The sequence below is a fragment of the Corvus hawaiiensis genome, chromosome 3 (assembly GCF_020740725.1).
Source record: "Corvus hawaiiensis isolate bCorHaw1 chromosome 3, bCorHaw1.pri.cur, whole genome shotgun sequence".
In the NCBI taxonomy this organism is placed as follows: domain Eukaryota; kingdom Metazoa; phylum Chordata; class Aves; order Passeriformes; family Corvidae; genus Corvus; species Corvus hawaiiensis.
The window spans coordinates 107,708,267-107,734,745 of record NC_063215.1 but is presented as its reverse complement, the minus strand read 5'-3'; the positions used below and the strand labels follow the sequence as shown (position 1 = coordinate 107,734,745).

Sequence of the window (26,479 nt, the reverse complement as noted above, 5' to 3'; positions counted from 1 at the left end):
AAGACAGAAATCTGTGCAGAGGAATTAGTAAGGATGTCTCTGGGGTGTGTGGAGTGGGACATGGAAAGGACCCCCTGTGCCAAATTAGGGCTGACAACACTTGCAGTGAGCTGGGCTGGCGATGCTGCAGCACTGAGCAGGTGGTGCGTGGCCAGCTGCGGCTGCACTCACCCTGCAAACCCTCTGCTTCACCCACATCCAGTAGAGCTACAAACGAAGCACTTCCCACAGCCTGACAGCGCAGGGAGCACAGGTTCCCTGGTTCATTTAACCCGTTCATGCCACCTGTCTCTGCAAATCCGTCACCCCAAAATGGAGGGTACTTGGTCGCTACATATACCTATTCCCACCTGGCCAGGAGTGCACACACAATCCACCACCGAGCCCTGCTGCAGCCGGAGGAAAGTTTCACTGACTGCATTTCAAGGAGGAGGCTCATCTGTCACTTAGAGGTGGGGATTTAGCCTTGCAAAATACAGGTGTGACTGGCTGCAACACCTCCTCTTTGCTGCCTTCTCCCCTAGCTATGGCCTGTTTCCCAGTTCCTTTTCACCCACGCGTCAGAGGCAATGCTTTCTCAACAGCCATCACCTCCCCATATTCCCAGCAGGATGTAGAAGAGGTGGAAGAAAAGCCCTTTTTCTTCTGTCCACGCTTATTGAGGTTCCCACCCTTGCCAAATTGCCTGTGTTGCCATCAGCTGGCTGCTCACCCCGCTGCACTTCTGTGTCACCCTACACCTGTGCAAGGCCTGCCATGGCCACCAACAGGCTGGCTGAGCTTGCCATAAACAGCAAGGTGCCCAAGGGCTGTGGTGTCAGCATCATCCCTGGGGAGCAGGCTCCAACCTGTTCCCATGCCGGTGTGCCAGGAGCTGCTGCAGGTGCGGGGTGTGGAGCTGGGGGGGAGTACCAGCCTGTGACTGCTGGTGCAGGTACAATGGGTGGGTGTGCAGTAAGAGCTGGGCTTTTGGAAATGGGCTCTCCATCCAGCGTGGGGCACAGGAGCCTCTTCCACCCTGAGCTGCCTGAAACTGTCAGATGGTCCTTTATTATTGACCTGATTCATATCTAAACCAGGGAGGTGAAAGCTGTCTTATCCCATTAGTAATCCCCTAAACCAGGCCCTTCAATACCTTCTCCTTGCTACCCCCTCCTCATTGCTACAGCAGGTGGTTACAGGGTGAGTGCACATCCTTCGAGGGCTTTCCCTGAGCCCCAGGGTGAAGACAGGGACTCCAAAAACCCACCAAATGCTGGCTCTGGAGCAATCATTGGCTGAGGAGGGTCTGCCAAAATGCTGCACATATCTGTAATTCCCCAAGGACTTGCAAGGCTTGTTCCTGGGCTCTGAGTGGGACAGCTCCAGGCACTCATCCCATCACACATGCCCTCCATCCTGTAGGTCATGGCGGATGTCTGACATGGTGGTGGAACAGCCATGGGGAGGAGGGGACAACCTGGGGACTGTCCGACCTCGCTGTGTCTGTAGTCGTGCAAAGTGCAGCAGGGATGGGAGTGCTCCAGCATCAGCTGCAGGCACCACTCACCCCTCTCACCCCTGGGACATGGGACTGCACCGAGGCCGGGGTCTTGTGGCCTTGGGCTGCTCTGGTAGAGCCCCATGGAGATTCTGGCTGCTGGGGCACCTTGAGGCTGCTGGGCCGGCTGGCACAGGCACCCTGCCCATGGAGAGGGGGGGCAAACGCCAGGGAAATTAGAGCAAGGGGCGATGTTTGATGTTCTGCTCTTTAAGCGATTAATAATCTTTCGGCGTCGGAGAATCAGCTGAAAATCTTCCTTGGAAAATAATGAGCAGAGAAACATTTACTGATTAGTCTAATCCCAGCTAATCCTATCTGATGAGCATATATCAAGATATCCTTTAACTGATTTATTGTCCAAAGGACCGGTGGAGATGCCCCTCTTCACCATGGCTGAGGGAGCTGGGTGTGGCAGCAGGTGTGTCCCCACACCCCACTGTCCTGTCCCGGGAGCGGGTGTGTCCCCATTCCCCAGGGCACGGCCTCGGTCACCCTCCGCCCTGGGCAGCAGCGCCATATCCAGGCCACCTTGCCAGCATGGGGAGATTTAATCGCTATTTCCATTTCTGCATCTATCGGCTTTCTCTTGGGTTTGAGCTTTTATGTTTCATAAACTGATTAGGAGCAATTATACGTGCTTTATCCCCAAACTTTCCAAATGCCTAGGCCATATGCATATTTAAGGCTTCATCATCTCTCCCAACAGCTCAGCCTCAATGTAAACTGCTGAAATCAAGCTGATTCTGGGACAACATCAAAAATTAGGGTTTTAACCACTAATATCTGCTCGAACAGGAAATTTGTTGTGGGTGGTGGCCGGATTATGACTTCTAATTACTGTGGCAGATCCTCCCTGCCTAGCAGTGAAAGTCTCCTATTCCAGCAAAACTGCAGCACAACCACTCCGGAGAAGCGAAGATGCCCAAGGGGATCCCAGGGTGTTCTGTGCCTGGGCAGGGGCCAGCCCTGGGTGGGGATGCCCCAAGCATCCCTGCATCCTGAGCACAAGAGTACCCCGAGTTGGTGGCTTTGGAAGTGTGACCATCCTTCCACACCTCCCATTCCCCTCACACCCAGTTGCCTTTTTTGGTGCGAAGCACGATGGTCCAGAGGGTCCCCCCCGCCAGCCCCCAGCGCCGGCCACGGCAATTATCCTAAATGAAAGTTATTGTTCTGCTAATCCCGGGAACAGCTTGCGATGGGAGATTTGGGTCTTTCTTTAATAATGCAAAGTTAATGCGGAGTCCCCTTGTAATTATCTTTATCAGAAGGACCCTCGGTTAATCTGACTGTCCAATGAAGGCCTGGATCAGGCGGCCCGTGTAAGCCGGTTGTAAATCATTTCCATCAACAGATGAAGCGAAGGGGGAAAAAAATTGCAGCCCAGGTGCAAGAATCTGGGAGCAAAAGGAAGCACAGAGGCCAGGCACCTCGACATGGCCCCGGCCCCGGTGACAAGACACCTGGGGAGTCCTGCACAACAGCCCCTGCCTGTTCCCGTCCCTGTCTCTAGGGTGCTGAGCCCAGTGGCATGTCCCGTCTGGGATGTGGGGCTGAAGGGTCTTGGGCTGAAACGGGGGTCCTGGGGAGTGCACTGCCGGCCACCGGCAGAGGGGATATGGGGACACAGGGACATAGCAGGGGGTTCCTGGGAGGAGACCCAGAGGGGGAACCCGAGGGGATGTGAGGGGGATTTATGGGGGGGGAGGGGGGGGAGAACTGGGTGACCGGGCCGGGGCGGGACAAGCAGAGAGGGGGTCCTGGAGAGGATCTGAGCGAAACCGCAGGGGACCCGGCGGGGGGGGTGGTGAGGACCGAGGGGCGGGGGCCGAGGGGAACGGGGGGAGGGACGGCGAGAGGGGGTGGCGGGGGGACGGGCGGTGGCCTGGGAGGGCCGGGGGAGGGGCGCGGGGCCGGTGTGGGGGGGGGGGGGAATGACAGGGGCCGTTAATCCAGGGATTGGGAGCGCCCCCCCCGCCGGCCTGGAGTGTGATTGGAGCCGGGACCGGCGGCGGGACGATAAAAAGGGCGGCGGGCGGTGGTGGCCGGGCCGGGCCAGGCGGCGGCGGCGGCGGCGGCGATGCCGGGCCGGGCGGAGCCGTCGGGGGGACGCGCGGCGGCGGGGCCGGTGGCGGTGCCCGTACCGGTGACACCCGGGGCGGCGGCGCGGCCGGGAGGCGCGGGGCTGCGGGCCAAGGGCTTCGCCATCACCGACCTGCTGGGGCTGGAAGCCGAGCTGCAGCCGCCCCCCGGGCCCCCCCCGGCCGCCACTGCCGGTGGCTACGAGGGCGGCGGGGCGCTGGGGCTGGGGCTGGGGCTGCTGTGCGGCCTGGGGGGGGGCGGGCGCCCCGTGCCTGCTGCCCGCCCCGCTGCCGCTCCTGCCCGCCCGCGGCCCCCCGCCCGCCTCCCGGGCCGCCTCCGGCCGCCCGCCGCCACAAGGAGAACATCTCCGGTGAGCGGGGTCGGGGTCGAGGGTGGCCACTCAGGCGCGCACCGGGACCCCCGTGCGGAGCCGCTGCCGGGGCTGCCTCGCACTTGCGGCCGCGGCCAGCATCCTCCCGCCGGTGCGCGATCGGCTCCCGTGCTGCCCGTCCCGCCGGGATGCCGAGCCTCCGACCCTCCGGCAAGTGTGGGCTCCCACCCCCTGTCCCGGGATGGCATCAGCGGTGCGGCGCCTCGGGCTCGGCTGTGGGAGGGGATCCCTCCCTGCCCCGGGCCCGCTCCCCGCGGGCGGCTGGAACCGTGTTTGGGGAGCTGGGTTCGATTGCCCCGCTCTCGACGGGAACGTGACTCTTCCCCTCCCGCATGCTGCTGCCAGATGAGGACAGCCTGTCTGGGGACGCCAGCGACCTGAAGATGTCCACCGCCCAGATCAAGAGGAAGAAACGCCGGCACAGGTAGAGCCCGGGAGTCCGGCTGTCCCCGTTCTCACCTCCTCGCTGCTGCCACCATCCTCCCGCGCTGTTCCTCTGATCCCCAGGCTGGGGCGGTCGGGATCCCCAATGGGGATAAAGGGAGGAAAAGGAGGAAAGAGGAGGGCTGCAGCTGGGGTGGGGGGAGGATTTTCCGGAGGAAAACTTCAGCGTGGGGGATGCTGCCAGCCTCGCTGTTTGCCCAAGGGTCCGGACGGTGTGACAGGATGCTCTCTCCTCTCGGCAGGACGGTATTCACAGCTCACCAGCTGGAGGAGCTGGAGAAGGCTTTCAATGAAGCGCACTACCCCGACGTCTATGCCCGGGAGATGCTGGCTGTGAAGACGGAGCTGCCGGAGGACAGGATACAGGTAGGTGGCTGCAGCGGTCCTCTCTTCCGTAGAGTCTGCGGGCTGCCAGCATCCGGCCGTCTCCTCTGCTCTGTGGCAGTGAGTGCAGGTGGTGGGAACGTGGTTGCACTGAAAGGCTGCAGGGCGCCTGCCGGGAGGCTCAGCTTCTGCCCGCTGACATTGAACAGCCTCCAAATGGACATGCAGAACCAGGGGACTGAGCTGGCCCCAGCAGCTGCTCACTGCTGGCAACTTGGCTCTGGCCTCCCACCCAGGCAGGAGCTGGGAGCAATTCTGAGCTGCTGGGCCAAGCTGTGACACACGAGCTTGCTCGGTAGCTTGCCTCTTTGAGGGACACATGGCATTTTAGGGCCTGATCCTGCTCCCCTGTGGAACAGCTCAGTGGCTTAAGAATGAGGTGGTACTCTGGGAAGCAGCCTGGTTGTATCTACACCCCTCAAACCTTCAAATACAGAAAGGGGGTGGGAAGAGGGACCTGAGCACCTTCTGTCATCATTGGTCACTACATTATGGAGCCCTTTTCCTGGAGAGGTTGGTGCTTCATGGATCAGGCAGAGGCCCTGCGGGCAGGCAGGGCATAGGGTGACTTTGGCTGGGATCATCCTCCTGTGTCAGGATCAGCCTCATGTTAACATGTGCTCCCTCTCCCTCCCTTCCTCCCCTCTCTGACACCCACGTGTGTGCCCTCCCTCACACCCCTCCCCACACGCCACCCTGGCTGCCCTCCCGGTGCCGCCTGCGTGTCCACACCCTGTGTCCGCACACCCAAACCCCTCCACGCACCCCCACGGCCCACCTTTTGCCCTGGATGCACATTCCCCTGTTCCTGATGGGCCCTGGACACCCGGCCACGGGGGCTGTCCCCTCCCCAATCCCACCCGTCCGTGCTCTCCTGGCTGTTACCCCTGAAGGTTTGGTTTCAGAACCGAAGAGCCAAGTGGCGGAAGCGGGAGAAGTGCTGGGGCCGGAGCAGCGTGATGGCCGAGTATGGCCTCTATGGGGCCATGGTGAGGCATTCCATCCCTCTGCCCGAGTCCATCATCAACTCCGCCAAGAGTGGGCTCGTGGGATCCTGCGCCCCGTGGCTGCTGGGTGAGTGGGAACTTGGGGTGCTGCTGGGAGGATCACGGCTCAGCTTCTTTTTTCCATATGGCTGCCCTTGCCTTTTTCCAGAAAGGAATAGGGCCTCCCTGGCCCTGAGCTGTACACAGGCTGCCAAGTGCCCTGGGTTTTCCATTTCCTCCTTGAAAAGAACAGCTAGGAAAAGGAAATCCTTTTACTTCTGTGTCAGACAGGTGCCTGCACGTGGGTGGGTATTGCTCTGTAGTGCTAGCAGGCAGCCTGGGAGTTGCAAGGCATCTAAGAAGTCACCACCACCTGCCCCCAAACTGAAGGCAACATTAATGCTACCTCAGAGCTGCCCTCTGCTCATACACAGTCAAAATCCAGGTTGGAATGGGTCATTACAGCACACCTCTCCCTGTGAGCCGTCCCTGCTACAGGGGAGGTATGGACTAATTTTGCCACAAGCCATCCCCTCGAGCTGCAGAGAGCAGGTGGCAGGAGTCTGGGTCGGGAAAGGCTGGTAGCTAGAGAGTTTTCCTTGGGATGCAGGCAAGAACTGGAGGAAGCAGCAGTAATGCAGGAGGTGATTCTGAGCAGTCCCAGGCAGAAATAATCAACCAGTGCCCTTGGCTTTGCTCTCTCCCCTCTGCAAGGTATGCACAAAAAGTCCATGGAGGTAAGCAGGAAGGCAGAGAGCCAAGAGAAGCTGGCAGATGGCTGGCGAATGGAGCAGGAGGAGGAGGAACTCAAAGGGAAGCAGGCCAGTTCCCAGAAGGGCTCTGACAAGCTTGGGCCTGCAAAAGACTCGGAGGACACAGCCATCGACCTCTCCAGGACAGCCAAGCACGAGAAGAGGGGTGTGCTGAGGCAGTACATCAACGGGGACCCCCCCACAGAGCAGAACGACAGGGACCACTGAGCTTGGGCTGCCCCAGAGGAGGCCAGACCTCACAGTGTCCTGGCGAGATCATAATATTTATTGATTTATTGATATATATAATTTTTTTTTCTTAAATAACAGAACTTTTATCTGAATTCAGGGCATTTTAAAACTGGGCACACACATCCCCTTGTCCCCTCACTTTCAAGCTGTTCACTTCTCAGCAGAGCCAGGGTGGGCGGTGGCAGAGGAGTCCCAGCAGGGCCAAGAGCAGTGTGAGGATGGGAGCGCATTGTGGTCAGCACCGACTGCTGCTGGGGAGGAGCCTCCTTCCCCTCCGTGCTGGGACCACTTCCCCGGCTAGCCAGGAGCACAAAGAGGAGCAACACAATGCAAGTTGCTCTCTCCTCCAACACGCAGGTGCAAGGATGGTGCAGGAGTTTACAGACGCCTTCTCTGAGCGCTTCCGCCCCTGTGCAGCGCCTGTGTGCGAGTCCTTCCATGCTGAGCACACAATTCTTCCACCTCGAGGAGCAGCAGGGTTTTTAAACATGGTAGGGTTCATCCTCAAGCTGGTGTAACCTGACAGACAGGCAGGTTTATATTTCCTGAGGATCTGGCCTGCCGAAGCAGCCTTATCACTGGATTTACACTGTGTATCTTCCTTAACTCGTATTTGGGAGAAGGGGGTAAGGACGTTTTTGTTTATGCAATGATTTTGTACACTCTTGAATGTCACTTGCCACACTATGCATGAACAGATCTTTTTGAAAAGCAAGCCATAGTACCCTGGAGCAATTAAACAATTTTGTGAATTGACATAAGAAGATATTTTGTAATTGTCTGTAAAAAGTGTTAATGTCAGCGCTGTTTCTCAGTCGCCCTATATTTATGTCTAAAAGCACTTTAGTAATCTGGTTTTTTGAATGTGGCTCTTCCTGTATTGTCCACCATTTATTTATTACATATCCATAAATAAAATCGTGGTGTATCTTTGGTTTTCATGCTCTGCATTGCAATTTATACCTTCCTTTGACACCTCTCGTGGCAGTTGCTGAACTGGCCCACGCAGATGCCTCGACAGCTCTCCTGGAACACCTCCAGTTTCATCTACCAGCCAAAACATAACGGAAAATTATCAAAAGGTTTTATTAAAATCTGAGTAATTCCAATTTGGAAAGTTTCCTAATACAGCTCAGGGGGTGTGTGGCCAGGTACTGATGCTGTCACCTGGTCCTGCCTCTGCTGCTGGGCCTGGCTGCTTGCACAGAGGCAGCCACAGGCTGTGCTGGACAGGGGGAGAGTGGGGGGACAGTTCCTGGGAAGAGCAGAGCAGTAAGTGGCAGATTTCCTGCCTTTCCCCTCCTTTGCTCATCCAGACCCCCACCAGGCAGCCAGGGGGAGGGCTAGCATATGCATGGCAAATACAAGCTTTGAGCAAAAAAAAAAAAAAGTTTGCTGGGAGGGCTGTGGGGAGCACGGTTCAGGAAAGGACCAGCCAGGGCTTATTGCAGCAGCAATTAGGCTCACTGAGAGCCGAGACTTAGCACATTGGAGGTATAATCCTGCCTGAGCAGCATCTGCAAACCTTTTATTTGGGCTGTGCCACGCTGGCACTGGATGCTTGCAATCCTTTTTTTTTTGCTTTGGTCTGCCTGTGTGCAGATGGCCTGGCTCTTTGCCTTGTGCTGGCTGCAGTGCTGTGAGAGCGGGCACGTCCCCACCCCAAGTGCTACAAGGGGAGACACTGTAGTTCCAGCACGCACAGGGCGCCGACCACTGGCGCTCCTGGTAGTGCCTGGTGGGCTCCCAGCTCTCACCACACGCTGGGAAGGAGGAGCCAAGACGAGGGCTACTGGCCGGAGGCACTTTTCGCGTGCTAGGAAGTGACTGTGGGGTACAGATGCTGCCCAGGTTCAGCTCCTGGTGGCAGGGTCTGGTGATGCCCTCTCTGGAGTAGGGAGTCACTCGACTCTTGGCTACCTGCACTAACCCTGGCACAGAAGTGTTCGCTGTCCTCCAATGTCACTGCTTAGAGCAGCAATAGGAGTAGGGCAGCACGTTCTTGTTGTTGCTTCAGGTTTGATCCATCCTGAGATCAGTGGCAGCCAAACCCAGCCACGGCTCCTGCCAGTGCTGGCTCAGGCCTGGGCCAGTCACGAGAGTGTGAGAGGAGAAACCCTGATGTAAGGCACTGGCTGCCACCTGTGCACAACTCCGCTGCTGCCCATGTGAGACCCCACAGCCGTCCTGGTGACCACATCAGGGCCTGGCTGTCATGAGCTTCCCTCTATAAGGAGCCTTGGGGGTCCCTCAGCCACAAGTGCTGGGCTTGCTGAAGCAGGAGATTGCTTCTATGTGGCCCAGGCAAGAGAAGTCAGTAAATTCAAAGCCAGTGTTCAGCACATGCAGATCTTTTCACTCACTGGAAGCTGACTGTCAGGCACCCGTGGGTTGTGAGGAAGTGTTCCAGTGATGGGCCCAGAACAGAACTTGCAATGCGGGGCTGCATTGGCGGAAGCATCTCCGTGGTGCCATTTCTGTAGAGCTTTAGCAACATTAATTTCTAACTGTGTCATTTTGTTCTGGCCAAGCCTCCCAACCCGCAGGCGGGATTTTCAGACTGGGAGCTCAAGGAGCGAGTCCGAACGCTTTGTAAGCGCTCCCTCGTGTGGAGCGGGGCGATGGGACACGGTGAGCAGCCCAGGAACGAGAGAGGCCGGCTGGAGCCCTAGAGGCAACAAGCCTCACTCCTTCCCCTTACTCCCACAGACCCCGGCCGGGGCGTGTCTGGACGTCTGCTGCGGATAGAGAATTAAAGAATCCTGCGGGGTTTGTGTTTCATTACTCCCGTCTTGCATTCCCAACAGGCACTTGGTACAACGAGCAGTCTCTGGCAGAGGGCACCGGCGCTGACCGGAGCCTCTGACTTTCTCCAGACTGCACCAGGTACGGGCCAAGCTGTCCTGTGGTTCATCAAGCACAGCAGTGCCTGCTGGTTGAGGAACGGGATTGCTCCGCTCTGCACTGCGGCGGCCCCTCAAGCCCTGGGGGCAGTTTTGGGCACTGCAATGTAAGACAGATATTAAAACTATTAGAGAGCTTCCAAAGGAGGGTATCACGAAGATGGTGAAGGGTCCGGAGGGAAGCCGTGTGAGGAGCAGCTGAGGTCACTTGGTCTGTTCAGCCTGGAGGAGACTGAGGGGAGACCCCATCGCAGTCTGCAGCTTCCTCACGAGGTAAAAGCAGAGGGGCAGGCACTGATCTCTTCTCTCTGGTGACCAGTGACAGGACCCGAGGGAATGGCTGGAGTTGTGTCAGGGGAGGCTGAGGTTGGATATCAGGAAAAGGTTCTTCACCCAGAGGGTGCTTGGGCACTGGAACAGGCTCCCCAGGGCAGTGGTCACAGCACCAAGCCTGACAGGGCCCAACGAGGGTTTGGACAACGCTCTCGGGCATTCTCTGCGATTACTGGGGTTGTCCTGTGCAAAGACAGAAGTTGGACTTTGATGATCCTATGTGTCCCTTCCAACTCAGACTATTCTATGATTTCCTAGGTTAGTTCAGCACTAACACCAGTACAAGTCCATGCTTATAAACCAGGTGTACGTGTTCAGCCCACAAAAACTCCTCAGGCTGCCACTGGCGAGGGCACCGGTTCTGCTCCGAGTGCCACTTCCCAGCGATCCCACACTCTGCTGCGGTGAGGCTCGCGAGGCTCGCCGAGCAGCAAAAGCCTCGCCCGCCTTTCTTGTCCCGTTCCCCCTCTTTCCCACCTTCCGCAGGCTCTGGCTGCAGACTGCTGGAGCCTGGAGAGGACGGGGCGGGCGTCACCGGGGGCCGCTGCCGCCGGCACGGCTCGGAACGCGCGCCGGAGCGCAGCCTCTCGCGCACGGTCCGGGGCCGCTCTGCGCCGCCGCTCTGCGGCCACGGCGGGGCGGGGCGGCCACCGCGCTCCGCCCCGGCCCGCCCCCGCTCCCTGTGCCGGCGGCGCGATGGCGGTGGCCGTGGTGCGGCCGCTGGACGCGCCGCCGGCCGAGCTGTCGCCGGCCACGGCGCTGCTGCTGGCGCCGGCGGGGCTGTGCGCGGCGCTGCGCGGGCGGGGCGGCGCGCTGGTGCTGGCGGTGCGGCCGGCGGGGCGCGGCGGGGCGCAGCCGGTGCTGCTGAGCGCCGTGGCGCTGGAGGCGGGCGGGCGGCGCGGCGCGGAGCTGTGGCTGCGCGGGGCGCTGCTGCGGCGGCTGGGGCTGGCGGCCGGCCGGAGGGTGGCCGTGTGGCCCGTGCGGCGCCCGCCGGCGCTCGCCTGGGTGCTGCTGGGGGCGGCGGGCCGGGCGGGGAGGCTGGCGGGCGGCGCGGTGCTGGCGCGGCGGGGCGAGGCGCTGCCGGGGCCGGGCCCCGGGCCGGGCCCGCTGGTGCTGGAGGCGCGCCCGGCGCTCCAGGGGTTGCTGGGCAGCGGGACGCGCACCGCCCTCGCGCCCCCGCCGCCCGCCCCGCCGGGCGCCGCCCGCGGCCGCCCCCCGCCCGCCGCCGCGCCGCCCCTCGTCTCCCGCTTCGCCGCCGCCGCCGCCGGCCCGCGGCTGCGGGCGGTGCCCGGAGGGGCGGGCGGCGGCGGCGGCGGGGCGGAGGTGTGGGTGAGCCGGCGCGGGCTGCTGGCGCTGGGGCTGTTCCAGGGCGAGTGGGTGCGGGTGGGCGCGGAGGGGGCGGCCCGCGAGCACCTGGCGGCGCTGCTGGCCCGGCCGCCGCCCTGGGAGTACCCGCGGGCCGCCCGCCGCGGCCTGGCCGACGGCACCGCGCTGCTGGCCCCGGCCCTGGCCTTCAACCTGGGCTGCGACCCCCGCCGCCGCCGCCCAGCTCCGCCTGCAGGTGAGCCGGGGCCGGGCACCTTGGGCACCGGGCCGGCGGCAGCCGCGGCTCACGGTGCGCCCCGTGCCCTCCGCAGAGGTACGAAAGGACCGGCGCCGCGGATGGGAAGGGCAGCCGGTCCGTGCTGTCTGTGCCCCCGTTCGCCAAGGAGCTGCACCTGGAGATCGTCTGCTCGCCGGCCTACAGCACCCGGGGAAGTTACGACTGCGTGCTCTACAGGCACTTCGAAACACCGCGGTGAGCTGTGCGGGACGGACACTCGGGGCGGGCTCGTGAGATACACAGTGCGTGTGTGCCACATGCTGGGGATGCGCACATCCACACCCCCCGTGCAGGTGCTGTGTAGTTTTAGAATATCGTCTTGCATTATCCTATCACGAGTGTGCTCTGCTTGGACACAACGCTTTTTGTCCTGTCCTTCAGAAGACATCTTCAAGTCTCCTGCCTCATGATCCACCATCCAGTGCTGAGGGCTTGCAAGTGCTGCCCACAAGCCTCTATTGTGGGCCGTGTTTATAATCCCAGTTTTCAATTGAGTAGTCAGGAAACTGGATGCGTTGCCATCTCTTCTGACACCTGTGCCTGAGCATCTTTCATATGTCTGTCAAGGCTGTCTTTTGGAATTATCCCCAGCTGTTCCATAGATAAGGTGGAGATTTTGTCTGAATGAGACACTCTAATGACACTCCTCTTCTGTACCATTCCCAGAAGGCTTCCCTTAGTAGTCTGGATACGCCTGGTTCCATCCAGTGCATGCCAAATCTTTCAGTGGCTATTGATGGTTTTATTTACAGGCAGGGAGTGAGTCACTGCAAACAGTTACATTCTTTTTTTTGTAAAAACACTTGTGATGCAGGGTAGGGAGGGCACACCAGAAGGATTTACTGTCTTTGACTGGTGAAACTCTCTGGTTTTTTTGTAGGCTAGTCCAGGAGGGAGACATCCTGTGTGTTCCAACATTTGGAAATGCTGAATTTATAGAACTAAACGCAGACAAGTTCCTAAGGTAGGTGTCAACAAACTGTGGCTCTATTACTTGATACTTTTCCATGATTGACTGTCTTGAAATCAGACAGTTTATTCCATTCTGATCTGTCCCTGGATTTTAGTGTTTTATCTGTCTCTTAATATACTGGGTAGAGAGAAGTGTTTTTGTTGAATTATGGAGGGCTGCAGCTAAAAGGGAGGCCTCTGTTAGCTCAGTCGAATAGTCAGGAAGGCAAGAAAGGAAAAAAAGAGGCAGAGCAACTGATGGGGATAAAGAGTGAAGAGGAAGGGGTGGCCTGAGGACAGGCAGAGCCACATAAAGAAAGCAAAGTGGGAGCTGGACTTCTCAACTTACGACAAAAACCAAAACGTGAATGCAAGCCCTAGGTGTTCAGGTTAGAATAACTTTCTGTTTGGCCTCCAATTCTGCCTTTCCTGGTTTTGCTCATGTGGCTTTGGAACAGTTGTGCTAAATGGGAGAAGGTCCCCTTTGTACCAGGGTAAGGGTGTTCACAGTGGCATTCCCAACATTCACTCTGGCTGATCTTTGTAGATACTGCAAGAGGACAAGACTGTCTCTGCTTACGTGTGCTTTTCAGCTGTCTTCTTGTTGCCATTTATATTGCCTTCGAGATCTTGGCTCAGCAGTTTAGAGTGCTTGTTTTTTCCCTTAGGTGGCCAGAGCTTTATTTCAAGGTGAAGAAGATCGTAGGCGTGGTGGAAGGCGAGCAGTCTGAGGGTTACCTGGTGGACACCCAGAACACGTCTCTCTATCTGGTGAGATGTCGGCAGAGAGCAGAGAGAGGAGATTTGAGGCTGAGCTTGCACTGTGGATGATGGATGTACCTGTGGAGGCTCGTGCCTCCTGCCATTGGAAAATGACATTTCAGGACAGATTTTGTCACTTGACACCTGTCTTTACTTGGACGGTGTTTTTCCTTTCTCACAGGTGGGTTCAGCAAACAGCACTGTGCCATCTGCCCCAGCCTATAACAGCAGTGAGTTCTGGAGCAGTTTGTCTCCTGCGGGACTTTCCGATGTCGTGAAACAGCTCTGTGATGCTCTTCGGCCTCACCTGAACCGTCGGTGAGTTAGAATTCCTTGGAGTGTGCCCTGGAAGAGGTGGGACCATGGCCACAGGGAGAACTCCCTGTCTGTTACAGGGCCAGTGCACTGAGCGGCGTGGGCAGCGTTCTCCTCTCGGGGCCGAGCGGCAGCGGGAAGCTGATGGCTGTCAGAGCTGTGTGTAGCTGCCTCAACCTCCACCTCTTCAAGGTAATTCCTCCTGTGGCCAGTGGATTGGTGGATTTACAACAGAGAATTATGGAAATGTTTCTTAAGTCAGCCCTGCCAGCGTCCCTGCTGCAGCCGTGAGCCTACCCAGGAGCTGCTTCCATGTGCACATGCAGACAAAAGGAGTCTGAGTATGCTGAGTTTAGCAGCTCAAATATAAGCTTGAAGAGATATTTCCTCTGGAGTGTCCCCTCCAGTGCTCCAGAATCAGTAATTTAGAGATCTCGTTGTCCAGGGGGTTCATTTGTACCTTTCTTTGCTGCAAGTTGCTATTATTGCTGTCAGGCTGATGTACTTTACATGTACCACAACATGCAGTTGTGTTTCAGCAGACTAATGTTCTGTCATTGAGTTGATGCTATACCCTGGAGGATGGCAGGAACTAAAATATACTGAGGTAAATTGGAGAGGTGATGAGGGCAGGAATTGCTGTGGCATTGGGTGTTTGTTTTCAATTGTCCCTACATAGGGTGGGCAAAAGGCATGTTGGAAAGTGAGGCACAGATGATGCTGAGATCTTCTTCAGCTGAGTGGGAAAAGAAAAGAAGCCCTCGATTTCATGCTAGCACATGTACCAGACCTGGCTCAAAATCTCTTGGCATGTGAAAGAACTGCCTTTTAACTGTGTTTACATTCACCACCATCCCCCTGCCAAGAGTGGTGAAGTGGCAGGTGAAATTCACTGGAGCTGGGTTTATGTGGATGATTATATATTTCAAGCTGACTGTCAGTATTAAGAATTCAGTTTTATGTCAATGGCTCCACGAAAACTTGTGCTCTGCTCTCCATATGTGAAAAAAATCAGATCACATTTTATGAAACAAACTTGAGAGTAGGTGCCGTTGCTGTGCAAATCTGTGTCTTGACACAAGTTGAATATCATGCACAGTTCTGGTCTCCCCATCACAAAAGCATAAAACTGAGCTGGAAAAATTCAGAGAAGGACACTGGGGAAGATCAGGGTAGACCAGTTTCTGTGTGGAGATAAGCTGAATAAGTTCTTCAGCTTGAAAAATAAAGAATTTAGGGAGAGTTTGATGCAAGTTTTTACAAGATTTTTTTGAAAGAGTTTTTTCACAAGAGCTTGAGTGGCTGGCAGAGCATGGAAGGTGTTTGCATTTCTCTGTGCCAGCATGAGGCTTGGGACTGTCAGATGAAGCTAGTGGGAGCAGGCAGGCTAAAGGAGATGCTTCTCTGTGTAGGTAAGAGTATTTGGATGAGAAATCTACTGTTATTTCCACCTGACTGGAAAAATCCCTTTCATGGGAATTGTAGGTGCGTGGATGGCCCAAGTGAGGTCTAGCACCTGTCTCTGTCCAGCACAGACGATTCTGGGAACCAAGACAGTCTTCACTGACTTGTTAAAATTGCTATTTTCCTCCAGTATACCTCTCTTGTTCACTCTGATGGTCTGGGAGTATCCCACAAATGCTTTTATTTCCTTGAATCTGTAGAGTTACGTTTGCAAAAGTGAGAGGAGGTCATGTGTTGACTTTCCTAGGAAGACTTTCTGAAATTCTGAAAGGACATGGAAGAGGAAGAAAAATTGAAAGAATAGGGCTGGAAGGTTCCTCTTTTTGTGGAAGGAAATTGTGGGCTTGCTCCTTTTTTTGGTGGATATTTTTAGAGTAAACTCTTTTCCTATTATTTTCTCTCAAGTAAAGCTGTAACACTGGGTCAGTGGAGGAGGCAGATACTTGGCTCACTGCTGTGCAGCTCATCTGGACCCGATCCTTTGTGGTGCTGAGCTCTGACTTTCCTGCAGATGTGCCACAACTCTTGGGATCCAATGCACGATTGTAGGGATTTCACAGGACCTCCAGATCCATGTTTAGGATGTGTTTGAGAGCACTCTGTCAGGTGGCCTCGGGTTCTGGTGGGGTGTGTGTGCACAGCTACAGCTCTGGTTTCAGCGCTGTGTGCTGCTTTTAAAGACTAACACACTATTGAAGACAGCTATACTCTGTCCATCTTACTGCCCTACCCCACCTTAACACTCTCCCCTCCCTTTCTCACTGACTGCAGTGCTTACACTGCCACTGCACCTGCTGTTCCCTTTCTCAGGCTGTTGTGTCTGCCATCCCACCAGGACACAGTAATTCTTTCCCACTCTAATCTCCACCACTTGATGATAAACAGTTTTTTGTCCTTTCTCTCTGCCTTTTGGTACTTGCATACAGGTACTGCTGCCATTAGGCCTGCCACAACCCTAACTCCTGTTTTTTTTCTATAGTGCATGGAGCACAGGAGTTCCTCTGCTCTGTGTCCCTGTCCTTACCCTTTATGTCAGATCTTGAGCTGTTCTCCATGCTCCAGGCTACCTTTTCTGAGGATGAAACTCAGGGAATCCCGGAGATGGTTTGGCTCTCCCTGGACAACCTCAGCACCAGGAGGCAGCACTGCCTGTTCCCAGGCTGCTGTTCAAGGCTCACCAGTCACCCCTCCCCTTGGGTGACTTCATCAAGTGTTTGCTTTGTAAACAGTGTCTGGGCCTTCCGCCACCTATAACTTCCCCCCAAACACCCGTCACGTTTACCTTCCTCCTGCACTTTGAGCTTGTCCAGCACTGGTTGAGCAGTTTCCTGGGCCTCCTCCTCTACTCATTGCACTGTTCTGCAAGATATTTTGTTCTCCCTCTCTTCCACAGCTCTCACCTCCCTTCCAGCTTAGGTTGCTGAGCTGTGATATCCACGGTATCGATTCCTCTGGTCCCTCTGCCTCACCTTTTTCAGATAAGACCCTCCTGCCCACCTCACCTCTTGCAGAGAAGCAAGAAGCAGCCATTTATCCATGCCAAGGCATCCTGAATGTGCTTGTTTTTAATACGACCTGAATGTGTCTCTGGGAAATACCGAGTCTGATCTCCTCTGAGCTGTGAATTGCCTGTGGAAAGCTTTGTGGAATGTTGTCCTAGGCCCCCCAGCTGTCCATGTTGCAACTGTGTTGTGTGGTGTGTCTGGCAGGTGGATTGCGTCAGTTTGTGCAGTGACACCAGTGCAGCCACAGAGGAGAAAGTACAGGTGGCCTTCAGCCAGGCCCAGCAGTACCAGCCCTGTGTGCTCCTGCTGAAAGACATCGAGGTGCTTGGCAGAGACCGAGACGGGCTCAGAGAGGATGCCAGGGTCATTGCTACTCTGAGGCAGCTGCTCCTGGACAGAGACCCAGCACTGAGGTATGGACCCTGCACGTTTGCTGTGGGCATCTGAGGTAATTGCTTGCTTCTGCCAAAGGCCTAGCCATGGCAGAGTGAGTTGGCATTATGTGATGGCAATGCAAGAGGGTCCTTCCAGAGAGCTGAGACCGTGCACTGTCCCCTTTCTCTCAACAGCCACCCTGTCCTGGTGGTTGGCACAACCTGCAAGCCCCAGGATGTCCCGACAGACGTGCAGACTGCTTTCCTTCATGAGGTGAAGATCGAAGCCCCTTCAGAGGAGCAGAGGAGGTTGATGCTGAGCATGCTGACTGCCAGCCTGCCTCTGGGCAAAGAAGTGAGCCTGTCCAAGCTGGCCCGCAGGACTGCCGTGAGTGAAACCACAGCAGCATGTGGAGATGTGCAGGCTGGGACTGCTGGGCCAATCTCTCCTAGCTGGCCTTAGAGAAAGGGGGTAATTCCTACAGCCCTGTCAACTTATTCAGTGGTTAATCCTGGTGCTCAGACACCAGCTTTTAAATGCAGATTTCAGTGCCTACAGACTCCACACCTTTTGCAGAGGTGTTGGCTGATGTTCAGCTCTGTTGATAAAAAATAAAGCTAGAGCTTCTAACTAGAGGCTCAAGGAACAGCTCTGCAAGGAATTTTTCCCCATACTTTTTATGGCCTAGGTGTAGCTATGTTCAGGGACTGAACTGATGCTCTTTGTTTCCACATTCACAGGGATTTGTGCTGGGAGATTTCTGTGCCTTGCTGTCCCACAGCAGCCGGGCTGCTTGCACCCGTATCCAGGCCTTGAGGTAGCACAGGCAACAGGGCAAGGGGCAGGGAGGGCAGGGGCTGCAGCCAGCTTGATCATGCCAGTAGTGGGGCAGAGCCTGACTCCTTTCCTTTTCTTTCCTCACCAGTTTTCCAGGTGGACTGAGCGAAGAAGTGGAGAGGGATTTTTGCTCTGCTGGGTTCCCGGTGCTCGAGGAGGATTTTAGTGCTGCACTGGACCAGCTACATGATGCCCACTCGCAGGCAGTGGGAGCCCCAAAGGTGGGATGCTGGGGCACAAGGAGGGGGTGGGTTCTGCAGAACTCTTGGCTCAAGATGCCTGTTGCAGTTCTTGCAGGGCTATGCTCTGACATGTTGTTTCCTGCTCTGTCCTTCCATTTATTCCTCCAGCTTTCAGTGGGAAGCAGTCCTCTGGGCTTTCCGCCATTAATTTTCACCCTCTTGGCTTTTGAATTTGTCAGGGAAGCCCTTGCAGTGCTAATTGCAGACCAGTTAATTGGGTGGGGTGCAGCATTTTGAGGGGCAGAGGCTGCCTCACTGAGCTCTCCCCAGCCACCTGGCCTGAGGGAACAGAGAGGCTGTGGCACAGCCTGGTGAGGGAGTTTCTTCCTCACTTGATCCCTGGCCTTGGATGCTGCACTGATGCTGCTGAGCTGGCATGGCCTTTTGTGACAGGCAGTTTGAAGAGCTTGGGGGTTCTACAGGGAAAGTGACATGGAGAGTCTGAGAAAACCAGCAGTCAGCTTCTCAGGAGGGGTGGGATCTGTCTCTGGCAGCTTGGCACCCAAGGAAGCAGCTTTTGGGATGATGGGTTTGGCTGGGTAATGTGGTGTTGGGACCAAGCAAAGTGATCAGAACCTCTTTTCCGTGCCCATGAGTGCACACGCGCTCATCACAGGACAGGAAGCCTTGGCCTTGGAGCAGTTCCACTGGCACCTTCCCCAGCTGCCCACTTAATTCATGAAGTGAGCTCTGCTTTAAGGTGTTTGCCAAGTTTGCTGTAAGACAAATAACCTCAGAGCATGCTCAGCAGTGGGCTGTGTGAATGGGAGCTAATTTTATTTGTATTTCACATTCCTTTATTGATAGTAATTGGTTGTGGTCAGGAAGCCCATTAGCAGACCTGGATACTCTCAACATACATCGCTTTCAGTTCCCTGCTTGCACTTTCTGGTTAGTCACACATTTGTCTGCAGTTGCAGCCTGAGCCTTCTGGAGAGGATTGATTCCAAGCCTCCACTTGTTAACAGTGTCTGCACTGTGTCTTAGACTTACAATGTGCTCCCCTGAAAACAACCTTGCTGCAGTTTTCCAGCTCCTGTGCTGTCTGTAGAGCTCTTTCTAGCGAGGCAGGATAAGCAAAAGTGCAGAGGAGAGGGCAGTTCTTCCATTCATTGTCACTGCAGAAGGGCCTGTGACCTTTTGCTTTAAAAGTTCAGGGTTTTTTTCTGAAAATCCTTGTTTTGTTTGACCTGATTTTTCTGGTGATCTTGCTGGACAGCTAAAGAAATAAAATGAGGTAACATTGTCTCAAGTAGTGAAGGAAGGAGAGGCAAATTGGCTGAGGGGGAAGGAATTTTGCCCTAGCTTATTTTTAAACTCCCCACTTGTGCTGGCACCAGCAGCTGGGGGGAAGTGTTGTGGGGCTTTGCTTTCTCTGCATGTTCCCAGGAGAGCTGCTCTGACTCTCAGGAGGTTGTCATGCAGGCTGTGGCATTCCAGCTGTTCCTAAAGCCATGAGCAGAGCAGCAGCGTGCTCTGGGATAGTTTTTCTTAGCACAAAATAACCCAAGAGGCATTGGCTCACCCATCTCAGGTTTGGTGTCTTCTCTCTGTTCTCTGTGACCCCTCACATGTCTGCAGCTGACCCCATCCCTATCTATTTCTCGTGAGCATACATGGACTTTGTTCTTGCATCCCCCCATGCAGAAGCGGAGAGTGTTCCATACGCTGTCCCACAGGATGTCTGTCCCTCACATCCTCCTTGCCGTCACAGAGGTCCTGGCAGCCCAGGTTCTGTCCCTCTGCAAGGTGTGGAGCTCTTGCACCGTCTCACCCCCCAGGGGGACAAGGTGCCCTGAACACAAGTCACTCATAGTTGCAAGATCCAGATTTCTTTTTTTTTTTTAAATTTGTTGTTCTTTTGTATTTTTGCCTTCCCTCATGCATCCCAAAGGCTGTCTGCAGCAGGACTCTCTCCCCTCAAATCTGCAGGGAACCCTGGCAGATACTTCCCCTGGGGTGTTTTTGCTGACAGATGATATGAGGTGCAGTGGAGGATTGGAGACGAGGTGCACACTGTGAGTGCAGCATGCTTGGGGACGTGTTTGTACAGTTTGTTTTCTCCATTGCAAAGCTCAGAAGATGACAAATGTGGGTACTGGATACTAGAGCAAGAGCTGCCCAGACACGCTCGGGGCTCAGGGAGAAGTGCTGACAAGGGTTCTCGCTCTCTTGGCAGATCCCCTCAGTGTCCTGGCAGGATGTTGGTGGGCTGCAGGAGGTGAAGAAGGAGATCCTGGACACTATCCAGTTGCCCCTGGAGCACCCAGAGCTGCTGTCACTGGGTCTGTGCCGCTCTGGTCTGCTGCTGTACGGGCCTCCAGGGACAGGGAAGACCTTGCTGGCAAAAGCTGTGGCAACAACGTGCGCCATGACATTCCTTAGGTGAGAAGTGTGTGTGGGACTGACTTCCTCCTGGCAGGGGATGGGTGTCCTCTAACTGGCTTCCTCTTCTCCCTGCCCCACAGTGTGAAAGGGCCGGAGCTCATCAACATGTATGTTGGGCAAAGTGAGGAGAACGTGCGCAATGGTGAGGATGTGCATGCTGCTCCTGCAAGTGGGGAGATGGGGCTTTTCTGTAGTGCTGCAGGGAAGGAGGTAGTGCTTAAACCCCCCTTCCCAACTCCCACCCACAGCTCTCAGCAAGGGCTTGAACCCAGCTGTCTCCTACAGTGCCTTGCAGCAGCTTCCCTTCCTGCTCTCTCTGCTCCTGTTGCTCCTGTCCCTGGTGTTCCTGATGGGGCAGCAGCCCCTCAGAGATGCAGCTGAGCCTTGGGCCCCATCCTGCTAGGTGCTGCCTGTCCCTGTTCTGTTGGGCTGCTCAGGCAGGAGCAGTTGGTGGTGGTGATACAGTGGGCACGTGGTTTCCATCCACAGCTCTTCCCTGCTGGGAATGTAGCAGGTCCTGTTGCTGTTGACTGCTCCTGCAGGTCTTTCACCTTTTGTGCTGTCTCCTCACAGTGTTTGCCAGAGCCAGGGCAGCTGCTCCCTGCATTATCTTCTTTGATGAGCTGGATTCCCTGGCCCCGAGTCGTGGGAGAAGTGGAGATTCAGGGGGTGTCATGGACAGGTGAGTGAGCATCAGGCGTCCTTGGGAGAGCAGCATTCCTGCCTCAGCTGCAGGCAGTGCATGAGATTGCAGTGAAAGGCAGAGTCCATTCCACCCCTCATTTCTCTGTTTTCTCCCCTCTCTGCTCCCCTAAGCTCTCAGCACGGCCTGTCTCTTCTCTCTGAGCTTTAGTACTGCTGTTTGCATTGCCTCAGGTTCCCGATTGCCCAAGCTTGTTGTGCAAACATTTGGTTAAGACAGTCTCCTCCATCTGCTTCTGTGGCTGCCAAGTTGCCTTTGGCCTCTCCAAGGTCATCCTTCACACCCCTGCTGTGCTATCCTCCTATTAGCTGCCATTTCCCTGTGGTGGGAAACCTTTCAGCTGCTTCTGGTAGAAGCAAAGTATGTACAGCTCAGAGATACCCAGAAACAGGGTTATTTTCCCTAGGCCTCTACTGCTAAGCTGGCAGTCCCCATCCAGTCTTCCTCTTCTGAAGGACTGTCTGGGGTTTGGACTACTGTGCAGTGATCCCACGTGCTCACTGGCTGTACTAATGGAGAAGTCTGGATGGCTGTGTAAGGTGTGTGTGTAAGGGCTCTTCAGGGAAGAGAAATAGGAGCTGAAGTCCAAGAAATGGACCTGCCACTGGCCTCACTTCTTCATCTTTTCATTGGTGGCTGAGGGAGACACTGGGTGACTTGCCAAGGCCTAGTTGTAAGCATCCTGTCTTGCTCTCTGCAGAGTTGTCTCACAGCTCCTTGCAGAGCTCGATGGCCTTCATTCCTCCAGAGAGGTGTTCGTCATTGGAGCCACGAACAGGCCTGACCTCCTGGACCCAGCTCTGCTACGGCCAGGCAGGTATGTCACATCCTACCCTGCCTCACTCCAGGAGTTTCCCAGAGCTCGTCAGGCCATGGTGAGCAGGAATATGTCCCTACCATGTTACCCCTACAGAAATTGTTCATGAAGCCCCCTGGCCCTGGCTCAAAGGAAGCCAAGAGGTGGCTGGTGCCTGTGGCTGTAGCAGCAGCATAAGATACCACAGCTTGTTGCCCCCAGCACTGTGGTTACTGCCCCAGCAGCACACCAGGGCAATGAGGGACCTGCTGTTGCACCAAACTGGCAACAGGAATTGGTGCCCCGGGACCTCTTTTGCACAGCTGCCCCCCAGCCAGTCCTCAAGCCTGTGACTTGCTTGTCCTGGGGCAGGACTTTGTATCTGCTGTGTTTGGACCCTGTGTGGTTCCCGTCAGCCCGTTTCCCCAGCCTGCCACTGTCCCTCTGAAGAGCAGCCCTGCCCTCCAGCACATCAACTGCCTCAGGCTCCGTATCATCCACAAACTGGACAGCAAAAGGAGCTGTCCCAGGGCCACCCTTCAGCTCCTGGTGCACAGGGCTGAGCACTTGTGGCAGGTTTGCTGTGGCCTGTTCTCAGCTGTCTTCTCTCTGCTGACAGGTTTGACAAGCTGGTCTACGTGGGCATCAGCGAGGACCGGGAGTCGCAGCTGCAGGTGCTGAGCGCCGTCACCAGGAAGTGAGTGACCCTGTGCTCTTGCAGCAGCCTCCCACCACCCTCCAGGGGGTCACAGCCTTCCTGGGGCTGATGCTTAGTGTGCTCCCTCTTGGCTTCATGTCTGAGCTGTGGGGAGCACCTGAGGTCACTGAGCCACAGCCAATGGGTAGGGGAGGAGGACAGAGCAATTTCCAGAAGCAGAACTAGGACTGTTTTTTCTACAAGATGGGAGAAGCTCAGCCTGCCTGTCCAAGTGGAGGGATTGGTAGAGTTTTCCAGTCACTGTGCCCATATGCTCTTCTTAAGGAGCTCAGACAGATGCTAATGGTGCAGTGAGACCGCAGTGCAGCTGCAGGACAGGAAGCTCCCATTTGATTCCTGCAAGAATCAAATCAAACACCCCTGCTGTTTGCCAATCCAAGCGTGAAGGCAACTCCATTCATCTCATTGCCTCTCCTCCTATGGTGCTCAGGGGTGTTCAGGCTGTGATCTGTGTGTCTTCCCAATCACTGGTTGTGTGGGATCACTGAGCAGCAGGGTTTGGCTGCTTTTCCAGCTGCTCTGAGCTCCTGAGAGCATCTCTGGAGGGAGAAGAGCAGGCCCTGCAGTTCAGGTGCAGAGGTGCCACCCCCCACAGCTAGGTGAGTAGCTGAGACTGCCTGTGCAGGGACTCAGTCATGGATAGATGTGATCACCTCTGCCTGTGGCTGCAAGTTAGTAGGAGAGGTGAGTGTGTGGGCTGGCTGCAGGCAGCTTGTCACACCCTGTGTCTTGGCCACCATGCCCTCCAGCAGCTGCAGTCATGCTGAAGGAGGCTCGCTGTCTGCAGCGTGGCTCTGATGGGATGGTTTGGTGTTACAGTGGTTTGTACTGTCTGTCATTAAACATGCTCTCATCCAGCCCTGGCTGTAGTTTGTTCCCAGGCATGTGGAGCACTTAATTTATCTAGGTGAGAAGTCAAACACCAATTGCATAAACAGATGGTGTTCTAGAGAGTTCATCCTGCACCATGGCTCCAAGATTACTCCCTGCATCCTTTGTGCTTCCTAGCCTGCAACCAGAGAGGCCCAGAGAAGTTGTGGATGCCCTGTTCCTGGACATGTTCAAGGCCAGGCTGGATGGGGCTTGCAGCACCTTGTGGAAGGTGTCCCTGCATATGGCATGGGAGTTGAAACTGGATGACCTTTAAGATCCCTTCCAACCCAGACCATGCTGTGATTCAAAGTTTCCTTTGATCCTGCTTAGCAGGAGAGAGGATCTTGCTGCAGGGATGTTTCAAAGAAAGATGACTGTTGAATAAAACAATAAAGCAAACTCGTTAATTTTTTTTTTTTTTGAGCGTGCAGAGCACATTCCGGAAGTGGTTAAACATGGGTACTCTGCTTGTTCCTGCCCAGTCACACTGGCTGCCACAGCTCTCCTGGTCTGTTTTTTCTGTGGCTTTTACATCTGCATTTTTCTCTCTTGGCAGGTTTAAACTGGATCCTTCTGTGAATCTCACCACCATCCTAGAAAAATGCCCAGCTCAGCTGACAGGAGCAGACATCTACGCCCTGTGTTCAGATGCCATGATGTGTGCTGTCAAACGGAAGGTGGAGTGGATTGAGGAAGGTAGGAGCCCTGCCCTTACCTGTCCCAGGTGTTGGAGCAGCCCAGCACAGGGGCAGAGAGGAGAGTTACCACTGCTGGTAGCTGGGCTGTGTGAGAAGATCCTCAGCAGCTTTGGGACCACAGTGCTGGGCTCTGGGTTATTGGCAGGCAGGCAATTTCTGCAGATGTGGTCATCTCCACCTCCAGTGCTTGGCCCCAGGGGGAAGGAGAGAGAGACAGATTTTCCTCACAGTCTCTGATGGCTGGAGAGTGGGCTTTTGGATCTTGCCAGCTGCCCCTGTTCTCAGCCTTTTCCTGTTCTTTCCCTCATGCAGGGCTGGATACTGAGAAGTCTGCTCTGATCCTGACCATGGAAGACTTTCTGCAGGCTGCTGCCAGGTTGCAGCCATCAGTCTCTGAGCAGGAGCTGCTCAGGTACAGACTCATCCAGCAGAAGTTTGCAGCCTGCTAATGCTCAACAGAGCTGGGACTGGAGAACAGGCACAAACAGGCACCTGCCTGCTCCTCTCTGATGCCTCCCAGGCCCCCTTCCTTGGAGCTTGGGTGGAAATAGTGTCAGTGCAGTTTCCCAAGCCAAAGCCTGGTGGAACTGCTACTCTGTTCAGCCAGGAGGGTGGTGGGTTCTGTAAGGGTCCCTCACATGTCAGCGGTGCGTTGTGGCTGCCGGGAACATAGCAGGGTTCCTTGCAGGGACAAAGCCGAATCCCATGGTTGTGGGCAGTGTAGCAGTGTCTCCATGGGTGACAGGCCATTCATTGGTGGGGGAGCAAGGCTCAAACTGCACCTGTTTTGGCAGCAAGTGCAGGGCTGGAGGCTGCTGCTTGTTGGGTTGTCAGCCCCCAGTGAGAGGTGCTGGCCAGAGGGCAGCAGGACACAGGGCACTGCTGTTCCAGCTGGCCTGGGCTTGACATAGTCTCCGAATAAATACAGGTTTTCTAGCTCTAGGTGTTCACTGCCTGACCTCAAGTTGTTGCTTGCTGATGGTGTCTGTCAGCTCAGGAAGGTCTCTGCAAATATCTCTGTGGGCTGGGTGGTGCAGAGAAATCATTGTCCAGCAGGTAGAGAGGTGAGCACACCTGTGACCCAGGCTGGGGCCACTCTCATCCCGCCAGAATGGCTGGAGCCCATGGTGGATGAGGAGAGCCTGAGGGAGTGGGGCTTGCATAGCTGGGAGCTGAGCTCCCTCCGCAGAAGTAGCCCAGTTCTTGCTGGAGGCACTGGGTGACAGGACATGAGGCAATGGGAGCAAGTGGCAGCAAAGAAATTCCCATCGGATAAGAGGAAAAACTTGTCATGGGGAGAAGCTTCAGCCTTGGAAATACTCAAACCTTGCCTGGAGCAGCCTGGAGCTGCCCTGTCTGCACTAATTTGTGCTGAGCACTACTTGGCCCAGACCCACGGAGGTCCTGTCTCACCTCCCTCCGCAGCCTCACCACAGCTGTTGGTGGCATAGCGTATCCCCCGCTTCCCAGCCTTTTCCAAGGGTGCCAGACAAATAGCACTTGAGCTGTGTGTGGCAGCTCTTGTGGCCAGGTGCCTGCAGCTGCCCTCAGCCTCTGGCCAGCCCGAGAGATTGCTGGTGCCAGGTTTTGCCCCACCTGCTGTAGGCACTGAGCCTGCTGACAGCTGGATCCCTGGGCCAAGCGAGGCTGTGAGGGCCTGTTCCCCCCCAAGCTCCTCTGCTAAGGGCTGGTTCCACAGCAGCTTCTGGCATCCACGTGTGAATCCCCAGCTGGTGCATGCCTGGAGCCCTGTGGCTCTGGCGCTGGCGCCTGAGCGTGTTCAGGCAGGGCTATCCCTGACCGCACTGCTCCGTGCTGCTCGATCTGGGCACCACATCTTCCCCACTGCAGCCACTGCTGGAGCCTCCAGTGTGGAGCCTCCCCAGTCTGAAAGCCCCACTGTGGGGGTGGGTACCCCTGTGTGGGGCTGAGGAGTGTCAAGGAGTCAGCACCTGTTTGGGACGTGCATGTGAGAAAAGAAGTTCCAGCACACTCGCAGGAGCAGTGCTGCAGGGGTATGGCTGGGGTGTGCAGCCACCTGGGAGCCAGCTCATGCCTCCTCCTGCTTCAGGGGGGCCCCCAAGCCCCACACTGCTGGCACATCTGGCACCTGCAGCTGGGGACTTGGCAGGGAAGCTGTGCCTGCACCCATCCTGTGCTGCCCCCAGGCTGAGCACCT

General features: G+C 56.0%; 2 protein-coding genes across 2 annotated transcripts; both read left to right on the top strand.

The window, feature by feature from the left end:
• The first annotated feature begins 3,619 nt into the window (after positions 1-3,619).
• Positions 3,620-7,775, top strand: LOC125323874 (visual system homeobox 1-like). Its single transcript, XM_048299242.1, is given in 7 exon segments — positions 3,620-3,875; positions 3,877-3,944; positions 3,946-3,995; positions 4,362-4,440; positions 4,703-4,826; positions 5,738-5,918; positions 6,545-7,775. Coding segments are annotated over 7 exon segments (1,020 nt in total). The 5' UTR covers positions 3,620-3,623; the 3' UTR covers positions 6,811-7,775.
• A 2,976-nt stretch (positions 7,776-10,751) lies between these two features.
• Positions 10,752-25,242, top strand: PEX6 (peroxisomal biogenesis factor 6). Its single transcript, XM_048299211.1, is given in 18 exon segments — positions 10,752-11,600; positions 11,602-11,631; positions 11,708-11,868; positions 12,554-12,637; positions 13,293-13,395; positions 13,568-13,704; positions 13,782-13,893; positions 16,875-17,083; positions 17,240-17,432; positions 17,786-17,862; positions 17,971-18,103; positions 20,304-20,509; positions 20,593-20,654; positions 21,086-21,194; positions 21,916-22,032; positions 22,631-22,708; positions 24,159-24,298; positions 24,613-25,242. Coding segments are annotated over 18 exon segments (2,922 nt in total). The 5' UTR covers positions 10,752-10,766; the 3' UTR covers positions 24,750-25,242.
• Positions 25,243-26,479: the final 1,237 nt, after the last annotated feature.